Consider the following 14,721-nt stretch of genomic DNA (forward strand, 5'->3'; position numbering starts at 1 on the left):
TATCCAAACCAACCTCATAAGGCCCACACCACCAATGGGTCCTTATTTGCCACTCTGTCCCTGAGGCCTGCAGTTAGCTCATTTCCACACACCATGTTCTCACATGATACGTGTTAGGCCTGGATTCTGGTTGTTATATCTTCCTGATTCACAGGGAAAGAGCGGCTTGCTGCTTGCCTTGGAGTCACTGTTCTGGAAGCCACCCACTTTTTGGAGAGATTTTTACAGAAGTACAAGAAAATCAAGGACTTTTCCCAGACAGTTATTGCCCAGTGTCATCATGCAGGTAAGCCAGCTGCAGCCAGGCCTCTCCTCCTACAGCAGACAGTGGTGTCCACAGATTCTCATTCTGTGGCTGTGTGGATGGACAGACAAGTGAGTGTATGGGTTACTGAAGTTAGGTGGAGGTGGCTGGGAGAGCCATCAGCCCTACTGGATCAACAGGGCTGAAAGACACCATGTGGAAAAGAAAGGGCTAGAGCTAGGTTCAACCTGTAGCAACAAAATGAACAAGCTTGAATTAACGTGATAGCTACACATATAGGTAAAAATAGACAGATAAAATCTTACACTTGAAAGCTAATTGGGCATGGTGGTGCATGGCTTTAATTCCAGCACTCAGGAGGCAGAGGCAGGTGGATCTCTGTGAGTTCAAGGCCAGCCTGGTCTACAGAGCTAGATCCAGGATATCCAAGGCTGTTACATATTGAAACTCTGTCTCAAAAAACAAAATCAAACAAACAAACAAAAAGACCCTGAAAGTGGAGACCATATATTCCTGCGAAAGGCTTGTAGCCCATTTATACAGTATCTCCACAAGAAAAATATGTCTGTGAACACAGAACAGTAAGTATGTGGCTTTATACACACTCTGTGAGTATGCCTTCTGTTCTCTGTTTGGAAATGCATTGAAATCCTATGTAATTTTAGAATATATATATATATATATATATATATATGATACTATATATACATATATATAACAAGTCTCACCAAAAATGTGAGACTTGGCTACATATATGCTTTAATTGGAAATAAGAGAATAAAATAGTATTTTTTATTTTATTTATTTCTTTGTGGAGGAGGGGGGTTTCCAGACAAGGTTTCTCTGTGTAGTTTTGGTGCCTGTCCTGGATCTTGCTCTGTAGCCCAGGCTGGCCTCAAACTCACAGAGATCCACCTGGCTCTGCCTCCTGAGTGCTGAGATTAAAGGCATGCACCACCACCACCTGGCGTTTTTATTTTTTTATTTTTTTAAATATGTATTTATTTAATTTTTATGTGCATAAGTATTTTGCTTGCATGTATGGTAAGTATATGGCATGTGTGATGTGTGATTGGTGTTGTGGAAGATAGAATAGGGCACTGGATCCCCTTGGAACTGGAGTTACAGATGATTGTGGGGTACCATGTGAATGCTGGGAACCTTTCTTTCTTTTTTTCCTCTTTTTTTCTTTCTCCTTTGTTTTTCACGTTCTCTTTTTGCAAGAACAGCCAGTGTTCTTAACCACTGAGCCATCTCTCCACACCAAGAGTGTTTTTATTTCTTTGGGGAGGGGTGGAGTATGACATTAGTGTTTTATTTTTATTTATTAAGAAATTTTTTATTCATTCCACATATCAACCACATATCCCTCCCTCATCCATCCTCCCACTCCCCCCTAGGCTTCCCCCTCAGGCCACCCCCCCATCCCAACTCCATCCCCTCCTCCGAAAAGGTATGATCTTCCATGGGGAGTCAGAAATGCCCAGTACATTCAGTTGAGGCAGGTTGAAGCCCCTCCCCCTGCATCAAAGCTGTGCAAGGTGTCCCACCATAGACAATGGGCTCCAAAAAGCCAGTTCATGCACCAGCGATAGATCCTATTCCCACTGTCAGGGGCCCCTCAAACAGCCCAAGATATACAACTGTCTCGCCTATACAGAGGGCTCGGTCCAGTACTATGCAGGCTCCACAGCTATTGGTCCAAAGTTCATGAGTTCTTACTAGCTTGGTTTGGTTTTATCTGTAAGTTTCCCCATCATAGTCTTGATGCCCCTTGCTCATAGAATCCCTCTTCCCTCTCCAAGGGTTTTTTTTTGTTTGTTTGTTTGTTTGGGGTTTTTTGGGGGGGTTGTTTTTTTGGTTTTTTGTTTTTGGGAATTTTGTTTGTTTGTTTTTGTTTTGGGGGGTCTTGTTTGCTTTGTTTTTTATTTTTTCAAGACAAGGTTTCTCTATGTAGTTTTGGTGCCTGTCCTGGATCTCTGTAGACCAGGCTGGCCTCAAACTCACAGAGATCCACCTGGCTCTGCCTCTCAAATGCTGGGATTAAAGGCATGTGCCACCACTGCCTGGCTTCCAAGGGTGTTTTTAAAAGAGATATTTGTAGCTGTGGATTCAATACACCCACACCAAATAAATAAATAAAATATATAAATAAATAAAATAAACCTTTAGAAAGATGTAGGCGCAAGTTTATGTCCTGTAGCCACTCTCAAATAACCACGCAGAGGCTTAATATTAATTGTAAATGCTCAGCAGATAGCTCAGGCTTGTTATTAGCTAACTCTTACACTTAAATTAACCCATATTTCTTATCTATGCTTTACCACATGGCTTGGTACCTTTTCTCAGTGCGGCATACCCATCTTGTTCTCTCTGCATCTTCCAGCAATTCTCTCACTCTGCCCTCCTTCATCCCAGTATCGTTGGTTTGATTGTCCCACATAACTTTATCCTTCCTTGCTATAGGCCAATCAGCTTCTTTTTTTTTTTTTTTTTTTTTTTTTTTTTTTGGTTTTTCGAGACAGGGTTTCTCTGTGTAGCTTTGCGCCTTTCCTGGGACTCACTTGGTAGTCCAGGCTGGCCTCGAACTCACAGAGATCCACCTGGCTCTGCCTCCCGAGTGCTGGGATTAAAGGCGTGCGCCACCACCGCCCGGCAATCAGCTTCTTTATTAACAAATGAGAGTAATACACATTCACAGTGTACAGTATTATTCCACACAGAGAGAGCAATGGAAATTGCAGAAGGAAGGAAATAAATGGAGGATCACATATTAACAACAAGCAGCAAGGTTAATAATTAGTGCAGAGATAACATTCACAAATCAATAATAACAGGATGAAAAATTAAAATTGGATTGGGCTGACAGGACTTCTCATTCCTAAATGTGAGTTCTAGCATGTGCCCCCAGGGTACAGCAAACACCTGTAGTTCCCAAATGCTCTAGGGGACTCAACAGATTATAGCCTGGAGCCTGTGCTCATCCTCATAAATTCTGGGCAGCTGCCACAGGCTTGTCCTTGGCCTTCCTGCAGATGTCATCAGGCAGCATTTGTGCCCAGTTACCTCCTATTGGTCAAAGGGAGCCTCCACAAGCCCCCAGCACACTTAGATCCCAAAGCTCACTACTCACTCAGACCATTGTCATTGCCCCACATCCCGCAAGCCTCTGACCCTGACCACTGTCTGCCCAGGAGTCTCAGTAGAAATTAAAATACTGTCTATTTGAAATGATGCAATAGTGATAATACCCAGTGTTGATGAGAACATAAGAAGCCAGTGTCTTCTCACATGTTACAGATTGAAATATAGTCACAATGTAGACTCTTTGGTAACACCAATTGCATATTGGGAGTGATTTTTAAATGTCCATAAAGCTACTTATGTAATCTTCACAATATTTAAGAAGTGGGTGATGAAGAAAATAAATAAGTGGGTGATGTAGTGAAATATTGTGTATCCTAATAAAATTTGCCTGAATATCAGAGAACAGAACAAGCCACTAGATTAAGCATAGAAGCCAGGCAGTGGTGGCACACACCTTTAATCCCAGCACTTGAAATCTCACACCTTTAATCCCAGTATTTGAGATGCACACATGTCATTAATCCCAACACTAGGAAGGAAGAGATGGTTGGGCGGAGAAAGGTGTATAAGGTGTGAGGAGACAGGAACTGAAGGCTTTTGGCTGGAGAGCTTTTGGCTGAGGACTCAGAGGCATTAAGTAAGAGTATTCATGGAGTTGGCAAGGTGAGACTCAACTGTGGCTTGTTCTTTTGTCTCTCTGATCTTTCAGCATTTACCCCAATATCTGGTTCTGGGATTTTTATTAAAAGACTATTTAGATTTCGTGTTACAGGATTATGGTGCTGCCACCATTTTACAGCAGAATCAAATGAATCAGCAAGAGGTCCAGTCAATATCTGAATCACAAGGCCACAGGTAGAGTGACCACAGTTTCAACACTCTTCTCTGGTACAGACATCTTCTCTCCTCCTTGTACTACACTTTCCTAAAGGGATGTGGAATGATAAATACCCAAAGCATACTAGAATATTCACTTGGTTATTGGCCAAGATTTGCTGGATGCCTGGCATGTGTCAGTTACCATGCCAATGCTAAGGACAACAGTTCTTCTCTCTTTCAGAACTCACCTTTTGGCAGGTGAGACAGAGAGCCCATGGGATACAACAGACATTACATCCCATGTATGGAAGAAACAGAAAGATTTCAGGGCAGAGAAAGAACTCAGAAGAGTTGACAGGTACAGCTTTCCTGAGGAGGTGTCCAGGGCTAGGACTTGAAACATCAGGGAGGGCCTAGGAAAGTACCCAGTGTGAGCAAGTGGAGACCTGAGCAGATGTATGGACAAGAGAATAGATGGGGCTGATCAAGCCCAGCCCATTCATAGCACTTTACATGGCAGGCATCTGAGTTTTATCTTTAAAAATTAGTCCAGTAGCACTGTTGCAAGAGATTTGGAGAGTCTGGAGTCAGAGCTACAACCAGAAGACCATCTAGGAGTAGCAAAGGTATTAGATCAGTAGCAGAGATGAAATGAGGAAAAATTAACAGAGATGTCACTCAAGCAGATGCCAGAGAAGCTGGGGCTCAAACTTCCTCTAGCTGCCAATGCAAATGGGGTCAGGCTCTCTACCTGGCTCTCTTCCCTCCCCAGCTCAAATGGTTACAGCCACACAAGTTGCTCCTAAAGCCTCAGAGAGGCCAGGCCTCACAGCTTGTTCACATGGTTGTATCTTACTCAAAATGCACAATTGTCCAAACTAAGATATCTTGACTGCAGTCAACCAAGACTGCTGCTGCTTTTGCCCCAGGTTCCTCTACCTCTCCTTCCCATGTCTGGTACCTTAGAGTGACCACAGCCATTTTAAAAGTTTAACTGGGGGTGAGTGGGTGAGATGATAGATTCCTGTACCACCAATATTTGCATGGCTCACCACTCACTCCTAAGTGTGTGGTGGAGGGATGCTAGGTGTCCTGACATGAGAATGACTTCCAGAGGGTTGCTTCCACCCTGAGCATACAGTGGCACTATAGATAGAAACTCATCCCCAGTGCTGGAAATGCTGGGTAGAGTAAAAACAAGGTTTGAAGCGTGTATAGTCAGATGACATCCACTTTGGACCACAGTAGAGTCACTCCATAGGCAACCTTACAACAGGCCAAAGTCCATGAGTTTTCAGATACTTAGTAGTGAGTATCCTATTGCTGTAGGTGTTGAGAGAAAAAAAGGTGAGATGAATCCTGTAAGTGCCTGTGTCTGCAGGCACACAGCGCAAGGCAGGAGAAGCCCTGCACAAAATAACCACTGGGAACAGCCAGCAGGATGGTCCCAGAGTTCATATAGGCCAGAGTTAACTCACTGGATACCTGATCCATCCAAAAAATGCCTCACAAGGGCCACACCTTTTAGCTCTATGGAAAGATTACTCTAACTTCCTCACCCTCAGTATAAAGATAGGCCTCAAAAGTCAAGGATATATACAAGTGATGTAGACCTGCCAAGACAGCCGAGGATAGAGAGCAAAGACAACATGAAGTCTATGATACCCAACATCCAGTCACAAGCTATGGACATGTGAAGACATGGGAACCAAATGTGCTGAATCAGAAGCATAGTGCCCTGTCCTTGTTTTACATGTCCATGTAAAGTGACTCACACCAAGTTAAAACAAAAGTCCTCACTGCTCAGGAACATGTGTAACCTACTGAGAGAGCTATTCTTGGTTGTCAACTTGACTACATCTGGAATGTACTAAAACACAAACATGGAGGGCACAATTGTGAGGAATTTTTGCTTTATTTGAAGTAGGAAAATCCACTTCTAATTCAGATGGTTGAGGAAGGAAGACAACTCCTTTAATCCAGATCATTTGATCCGGGACACCCCACCTCTAATCTAGACTACACCCTTTGCTGGAAGTCTATATAAGGACACGGAAGAAGGAAGCTTTTGCTCCTTGTGTGCTTACTCTGGCCTTGTTAGCAAGTCTGTTCCTTCACTGGCAATAGAGCCTGCTTCTTCTGGATTCCAGTGTATACTAAAGAACAGCTAAAACAGTTTCATGGATTGATCCACTATTGGATTCTTGGACTTTCTGTTCACAGCCAGCCATTGGATTAGCAGCCTGTAAATCATTCTAGTAAATCCCCTTTCTATATATATATATATATATATATATATATAGAGAGAGAGAGAGGTTTTTTTACTCTAGAAAACCCTGACAATACAGATTTTAGTACCAGAATTGGTTCTAGAGCAACAGAAGTATAAGGATGAATAGGCTTTTCAATTTGTCAATATCTATGATTGCAAAAGCCTCTACAACCTCTTCCCTTGGGAGCTTGGAGTACTAAAAGCCCATGGCGTAAACTTTTTTTACAAACTTAAGGAGACAAAAATGCATTAGATTTTCCTGATTCACCAATTGTGGCAATGGATTTGGTGACCCTGTATCTGAAACTTGACAGTTTGGGCAAAAATAAGAAAAATGATGATGCTGGTCAATTGTTCTTAGCATCTCTGAATAAGCTGACAAAGAATAGGGATAAGCTCCATGATAAAAACCAACCAACTTCTAGCATCTCAAAATATAGTGAAGGACAACAAAGAATTTAGTGATTAAACTGACCAGCTCCAGATTCCCACAAACAGTCTAAAAGTTTCTAAATGTGCCCTAGAAGAGAATCTTCCCAGTAGCCACAGAGTTCAAATTGCAGAAAACCAAACCAAAGCCCTCATATAAGACTGGCTGAATTAGAGCAAAAAGTTAAGCCCCAGCCTCAGATGGGTGTCCGCAGTTAAAAGAAGGGCATTAATTGGTAAAGAATGGGATCCCATGACTGGGATAGGGATGTGTGGGAGGAACCTTTTGAAGCCGAGAACTTTGAGCTTTCAGGTTCTCAAGGGTTTATCTCTCCTGAAGAAGTAATCTCTCTACCTTTAGCCCCATCCCTTGAAATATAGCCTTTTTCACCTTTGACCAAGGAAATTAATCCTTCGTTGTCTGCTGCTAAACCAGCGGGACTTTTTCTGAAAGAGATGCCAGGTAAGACAATACTGATGTCCCTCAGGACTCACCAATAGTTGCCTCTAGAGCAGTTGTTCTCAACCTTCCTGATGCTGCAGACCTTTAATACAGCTCCTCATGTTGTGGTGAACCCCAATCATAAAATGATTTTTGTTTCTACTTCATAATTCTGATTTTGCTACTGCTAAGAATTGTAATGTATGCTGTTGCCATTGTTGCTGTTATAGCAATGGCGGCGACCACTGCTACTGTTTCTGGGATTACCATTTCATAATTGCTTACTACAGCTAGCACAGTGGAGACCTTGGCAGCAAAAGTAGCTACCACAGTTAGTTAATCTTTCATTCTATTGGGCATGATAAATTTAATTCAATAGTTATATACATTTCTATTGGCTTTAAAAATTAAAATTTAGCCGGGCGGTGGTGGCACACGCCTTTAATCCCAGCACTCGGGAGGCAGAGCCAGGCGGATCTCTGTGAGTTCGAGGCCAGCCTGGGCTACCAAGTGAGCTCCAGGAAAGGCGCAAAGCTACGCAGAGAAACCCTGTCTCGAAAAACCAAAAAAAAAAAAAAAAAAAAAAAAAAAAAAAAAAATTAAAATTTATAAACTCAAGTTCCATTTGCTTTTGGGATACCATCTTACAAGGACTCCAGTTTGCAGTAAGGCTCGTTAAGGAAGGGAATGGCTCAGTTGCCTTTAGCCTACTGGCTATGGGTGGGATAGGACCTCTGTTGGTCTTTTCTATGTCGAACACACAGATTGCAAGCCCAGTGCCACTTTGAGATCTTTGGCAGCAGTTAACTCTGCAGCTCACACACAATTGAGCCTGTATGATAATGAGTATTCAGAAATGGGTAATTCCTGGGGGGCACTCACCAACCTAAGACAGAGCGCCTGGGTGGCCTGGGCAGGCGTCTCCATGACGGGTAAGGTGACCTGCTGACGTCCCATGCAACCTAAGTCAGAAGCTCATTTTTTAGTAAAAGGGGAACCTGTAGGGCCCTGGTCCCCATTTTGGGTAACTGTTGCCTTGCTTGCTGACCTTGACCTTGATATCCTCCCTATGCTAATTCCCTCCCAGGTTCCACCCTCCTGAATGCTTAAGGGAAGTTCCTTTTCTGTGTATCCTGCATAATGGGCATTAACAGCTTAGATGCAAGATTGTAAAATATCGGTAGGGAACTTCTGCCCTCTGGGGTTCTCCCATTGTGCTGTAAGCCTGTATTTAAGACCTCTTCCTTCCTTCCTTCGATAAACAGCATTCTGCATTTAAAAAAAAAAAGAATTGTAAATATCTGTGTTTTCTATTGGTCTTAGTAGACCCCTGTGAAAGGGTTATTCAACCCCCCTGGGGGTTGTGACCCACAGGTTGAGAATCATTACTTCATACCTATAACCAGACTTAAAGCAGGCTTCTAGAGGGGAGGTGGAAAGTGTGGTCCATGAAAAGGTGTGCTACACTACTAAAGAGATTAATGAGTCTGCTAATTCATTCAAGCAGAAGTCTAGGGAATATGTGTGGGAATGGATTTTAAGGGCGTGGGATAATCGTGGAAGGAACATATAACTGGATCAGGCTGAGTTTATGGCTCTCTGAGTGGAAATTCTAGGTTTAATATGAAAGTTTGCAGTTAAAATAAATGTTAAAAGTTTGTTTGAATGGTTGGCTGAAGCATTTATCAAAAGATGGCCTCCTAGAAAGAGTTAAAGATTCCTACTATCCCATGGCTTAGTGTTGATGAAGGGATTTTTTGTTTGTTTGTTTTTGTTTTTCGAGACAGGGTTTCTCTGTGTAGCTTTGTGCCTTTTCCTGGAACTCACTTGGTAGTCCAGGCTGGCCTCGAACTCACAGAGATCCGCCTGGCTCTGCCTCCCGAGTGCTGGGATTAAAGGCATGCGCCCCACCACCACCCGGCCGATGAAGGGATTTTAAGGCTCAGGAAAATTGCATTGCTAGAGTAGGTACACTATGTAAAATCTAATCCTCCACAATGGGAAGACCCAGAAGACACGCCCTTCACTAATCCTGTCAGAGACAAAATGGTGAGAGAGGCACCAGCACATTTGAAGAGCTTCGTTGTCACCCTTTTTCTTGTGCCAGACCTTAGGGTTGGAGATGCTGCTGCTCAGTTGGACGAATTAAATGCAGTGGGTTTAACTGGGCCCCAAGGTATCAGGGACCAAGTGGCTGCACTGAATCAACCAAGGCAAGGTGATTGTGGTGATTTGAAAGAAAATGGCCCCCAAAGGGAGTGGCACTAATAGGAGGTGTGGTTTTGTTGGAGGAAGTGTGTCACTGTGGAGGCAAGCTTTGAGGGCTTATATATGCTCAAGCCACGCCTAATGAAACAGTCTATTCCTGTTGCCTGCATATCAACATGTAACAGCTCCTTCTCCAACACCATGTCTGCCTGCATGCCACCATGTTCCCTTCATGATGGTAATGAACTAAAACTCTGAAACTGTAAGCAGTCACCTCAATTAAATGTTTTCTTTTATAAGAGTTGCTGTAGTCATGGTGTCTCTTCACAGCAATAGAAATCCTAAGACAGTGATCGTAGTTATTGTAATGGGCAGCACAGACAAGTAATGTCCATAGTGGTCTGGTCCATATTGGTCAGCACAAGCAAAATGAATTTTATGGTGACATGACTCATATGGACCTTTGTTACTGGCTAATCAATCATGGTGTTTCTAGGCATGAAATGGATAAGAAACCCGCTAGGTTTTTGTTTGATCCGTATAAGCAGAAAAATTCTCAAGCAAATGAGAGAAAGGCTACAAAGGATAGTAGCAAAAGGCAATCTTGGCCCGTGAATCAGTTTCCAGACTTGAGCTAGTTTTTAGACCAGAACCCCTTGAATGAAGGGATGCCAGGTTCCCTGAGGAAGGACTTGATAAAATACCTAACGGGTTTTACCGTTAGCCTTTCTCCAGTCCTTCCCCAGAGGGACCTACAGCCTTTCATGAGTGTAACTGTACAGGGGGAAAGGAAACAATCAGACTTTCTGGGGTCTATTGGATACTGGTTCTTAATTAACACTGATTCCGGGAGACCCCAAGAAACGCTGTCGCCCACCAGTTAAAGTAGGAGCTTATGGAGAGCAGATGATTAATGGAGTTTTGGCTGATGTCCTACTCACAGTAGGTCCAGTGGGTCCCTGAACTCATCCTGTGGTTATTTCCCCAGTCCCATAATGTATAATTGGGATAGATATACTTAGAAGTTGGCAGAATTCTCACATTGGTTCCCTGACCCTGCAGAGTGAGGGCTATTATGGTTGGACAGACTAAATAGGAGCCTTTAGAGTTGGCTCTGCCAAAGAAAATAGCAAAACCAGTATTTCATTCCTGGAGGAACTGCAGAAATTAGTGCCACCATCAAGGTCTTAAAAGATGCAGGGGTGGTGGTTCCTACCATATCTCCCTTTAACTCTCCTGTCTGGACAGTGCAGAAGACAGATGGATCATGGAGACTGACAGATGACTGTCAAAAACTTGGAGTCAGGTAGTGACTCCGATTACAGCTGCTATACCAGATGTGGTGTCCTTACTTGGACAAATTAACACATCTCCTGGTACATGGTATACAGCTATTGATCTAGCAAATGCCTTTTTCCTGGTGCCTGTCCATAAGGACCACTAGAAGGAATTTTCTCTCAGTTGGTAAGGCCAGCAGTATATACCTTTATAGTTTTGCCTCAAGGACATATTAACTCTCCTGCCCTGTGTCATAACTTAGTTAGAAGGGATCTTTACCATCTATCTCTTCAACAAAATATCACACTGGGGCATTATATTGACAACATTATTCTGATTGGGCCAAGTGAGCAAGAAGTAGCAACTACTTTGAACTCATTGGTAACACATATGCACATCAGAAGATAAGAAATAAATCCAACCAAAATTCAAGGGCCTTCTACCTCAATGAAATTCTTAGGAGTCCGGTGGTGTGGGGCAAGCAGAGATACTCCTTCTAAAGTGAAGGGTAAGTTATTGCACCTGCCCCACTCACCACCAAGAAAAAAGCACAGTATTCATTGGGCCTATTTGGATTCTGGAGACAGCACATTCCTCACTCGGGTGTGTTACTCCACCCCATATACCAAGTGACTCAGAAACTGCTAGCTTTGTGTGGGGCCTGGAACAGGAGAAGGCTCTTCACCAGGTCCAGGCTGCTGTGCAGGCTCACCTACTACTTGGACCACAGGATCCAGCAGACTCATTGGTACTTGAGATGTCACTGGCAGGCAGGGATGCTGTTTGGAGCCTTTGGTAGGCCTCTATAGGTGCACGAGAGAAGAGACCTTTGGGATTTTGGAGCAAGGATCTACCATCATCTGCAGACAACTATCCTCCATTTGAAAGTTCCTGGCCTGCTTTTGGGCCTTTTTGGAAACTGAATGCTTGACAATGGACCACCAAGCTACTATACAACCTGAGCTACCCATTATGAACTGGGTGTTATCTGATCCACAAAGTCATAAAGTAGAATATGCACAGCAGCAATCTATTAACAAATGGAAGTGGTATATTCATGATTAGACCAGGTCCTAGAGGCACAAGCAAGTTACATAAAGAAGTTACCCAAATGCCTATGATCTCTACTCTTGTTACATTGTTGTCTGCTGCCCAGCATGCGCCTATAGCCTCATGGGGTGTTCCCTATGATTGGTTAAGCGAGGGCCTGGTTTACTGATGGCTCTGCACGTTATGCAGACACCACACAGAAGTGAAGAGCTCCAGTATTACAGCCCCTTTCCGGGACAACACTGAAGACATCAGAGAATAGAAATCTTCACAGTGGACAGAACTTTGGGGACTACACACGGTCATACATTTTGTTTGGAAGGAAAAATGGCCAGATATGTGTTTGATTCATGGGCTGTAGCCAATGGATTGGCTGGGTGGTCAGGGATTTGGAAAGAGCATGGTTGGAAAATAGGTGAGAAAGATATCTGGGGATGAAGTATGTGAATAGATCTCTCCAAATGAGTGAAGGATGTGAAGACTTGTGTTCCATGTAATGCTCATCAAAAGGTGACTTCAGCTGAGGAGTTTAGTAATCAAGTAGATAGGCTGACCCATTCTGTGGACAACCTCTTTCCCCAGCCATTTCTGTCATTGCCCAATGGGGCCATGAACAATGTGGCCGTGGTGGCAGAGATGGAAGCTATGCATGGTCTCAACAACATGGACTTCCACTCACCAAGACTGGCCTGGCTATAGCTGCTGCTGAGTGTCAGATCTGCCAACAACAGAGACCAACACTGAGTCCCAGATATGGCATCATTCCCTAGGGTGACCAGCCAGCAACATGGTGGCAGACTGACTACATTGGACTACTTCCTCCATGGAAAGGACATTGCTTTATCTTTACTGGAGTAGATACTTATTCTGGTTATATATTTGCCTTCCTGCATATAATGTTTCTACCATAAAACTACCATCTGTGGACTTACAGAATGTCGTACCCCACCATCATAGTATTCCACACAGTACTGCTTCTGATCAAGGAACTCACTTCACAGCCAGAGAAGTATGACAGTGGGCCCGTGGTCATGGAATCCACTGTCTTACCATGTTCCCCACCATCCTGAAGCAGCTGGTCGGATAGAAAGATGGAATGGCCTTTTGAAGACACAGTTACAGCACCAATTAGGTGGCAGCAGCCTGGAGGGCTGGGGCAGGGTTCTCCAGAGGCAGTATATGCTTTGAGTCAGTGTCCAGTATTTGGTATGGTTTCTCCCATAGACAGGGTCCATGGGTCCAAGAATCAAGGGATGGAAAAGGGAACAGTTCCTCTCACTATCAGCCTTAGTGAACTACTAGGAAAATTTTTCACCCTGTTCCCTCAACCTCTAGTTCTGCTGGCCTATAAGTTTTGGTTCCAGTGTGTATGTGTGTGCGGGGGTGGGGTGGGGGGGTGGGGGTGGGGTTCCTACCAAAAGCCACAACTAACATTCCATTGAACTGTTGAACTGGAAGTTCAGACTTGCCCCTAGCCACTTAGGGCTTCTAATGCCCTTAAACTAAAAGGCTAAGAAAGGAGTAACAGTGAACCAGGCATGGTGGTGCATACCTTTAATCATAGCACTTGAGAGGCAGAGGTAGGTAGATCTTTGTGAGTTTGAGGCCAGTGTGGTCTACAAAGAGAGTTCCAGGACAGCTAGGGCTACACAGAGAAATGCTATCTCAAGAAAGAATAAAAGAAAGGAGTAATAGTGCCAGGAGGAGTGATTGATCCAGATTATCATGGGGAAATTGGATTGCTTCTCCACAGTGGAGATAAGAAAGATTATATCTGGAGTCCAGGAGATCCTTTAGGGTATCTCTTGGTGTCCTGTGACTAAAGTCAATGGGAAACTACAGCAGTCCAATCCTGGCAGATCACAAAGGGCACAGACCCATCAGAAATGAAGGTATGGGTCGCTCCTCCAGGAATAAAGCTAAGACCTGGTGAGGTGCTTGCCCGAAGTTGGAAGAAATACAGAATGGGTAGTAGAGGAAGGTAGTTATAAATGCCAGCTAAATCCACATGACGAGTTACAGAAATGGATTATAATTGGCATGAATGTTTCTATTGTATTTTGTTAAGAATGTGTTTGTACAGATATTTATGTTTTCTTTCCTCAATTGCTTTATCATATGCTATAACATCAATTAAGAGTTGTTATCATATTTAAGTTTGAGATAGTAAAAGAATGTTCCTCAAGGGACAATATATTCCAGATTTATAATGTGTTTGTGGTTATACAAGGAATAGTCATATCACGTTAGGTATAATTTTGACCTGATTAAATATATAATGAATTATGATTGTACATTATATTTATCTCATATTTAGGCATTATTATGACCTGGTTATTCTTTCATTTGGAAATTAACCATGACGTAAGAAGCTATGATTGTGTGTCAAGTTGACAGAGTGTGCTTATGATGGCTATTCATGGTTGCCAACTTGACTACATCTAGAATTAACTAAGACCCTGAAATAGAGGGCACAATTGTGAGGGATTTTTTCTTTATTTGAAATAGGAAGATCCAATTCTAGTCTGGATCTTTGAGGTAGGAAGACAACTCCTTTAATCCAGATCATTAGATCTGGGACACCCCACCTCTAATCCAGGCTACACTTTCTGTTGGAAACCTATATAAGGACATGGAAGAAGGAAGCTTTTGCTCTTTGTGTGCTTACTCTGGCCTTGTTAGCAAGTCTGTTCCTTCACTGGCATTAGAGCCTGCTTCTTCTGGACATCCAGTCTCATGGACTGAGTAACTAATGGATTCCTGCATTTTTCCATTCACAGCCAATCATTATTGGATTAGTTGGACCACAGCCTGTAAGTCATTCTAATAAATCCCCATATAGCTATATCTATAGATATATAGATAAAGATC

The 14,721-nt window shown here is 43.1% G+C and overlaps 1 protein-coding gene across 15 annotated transcripts in view; it reads left to right on the top strand.

The window, feature by feature from the left end:
- Poln (DNA polymerase nu) overlaps positions 1-14,721 on the top strand; it is a 164,835-nt gene that overhangs the window by 141,735 nt on the left and 8,379 nt on the right. For 8 of the 15 annotated variants that reach the window (XM_076546994.1, XM_076546993.1, XM_076546999.1 and 5 more), the window contains one exon: positions 155-286. In XM_076546994.1, the coding sequence (XP_076403109.1) occupies positions 155-286 (132 nt within the window). Of the gene's footprint in view, positions 1-154; positions 287-14,630; positions 14,664-14,721 lie in introns of all 15 variants that reach the window. The other 7 variants (XM_042285788.2, XM_076546990.1, XM_076546991.1 and 4 more) reach the window with 1 other exon arrangement.

The sequence above is a fragment of the Peromyscus maniculatus genome, chromosome 10 (assembly GCF_049852395.1).
Source record: "Peromyscus maniculatus bairdii isolate BWxNUB_F1_BW_parent chromosome 10, HU_Pman_BW_mat_3.1, whole genome shotgun sequence".
Classification (NCBI taxonomy): domain Eukaryota; kingdom Metazoa; phylum Chordata; class Mammalia; order Rodentia; family Cricetidae; genus Peromyscus; species Peromyscus maniculatus.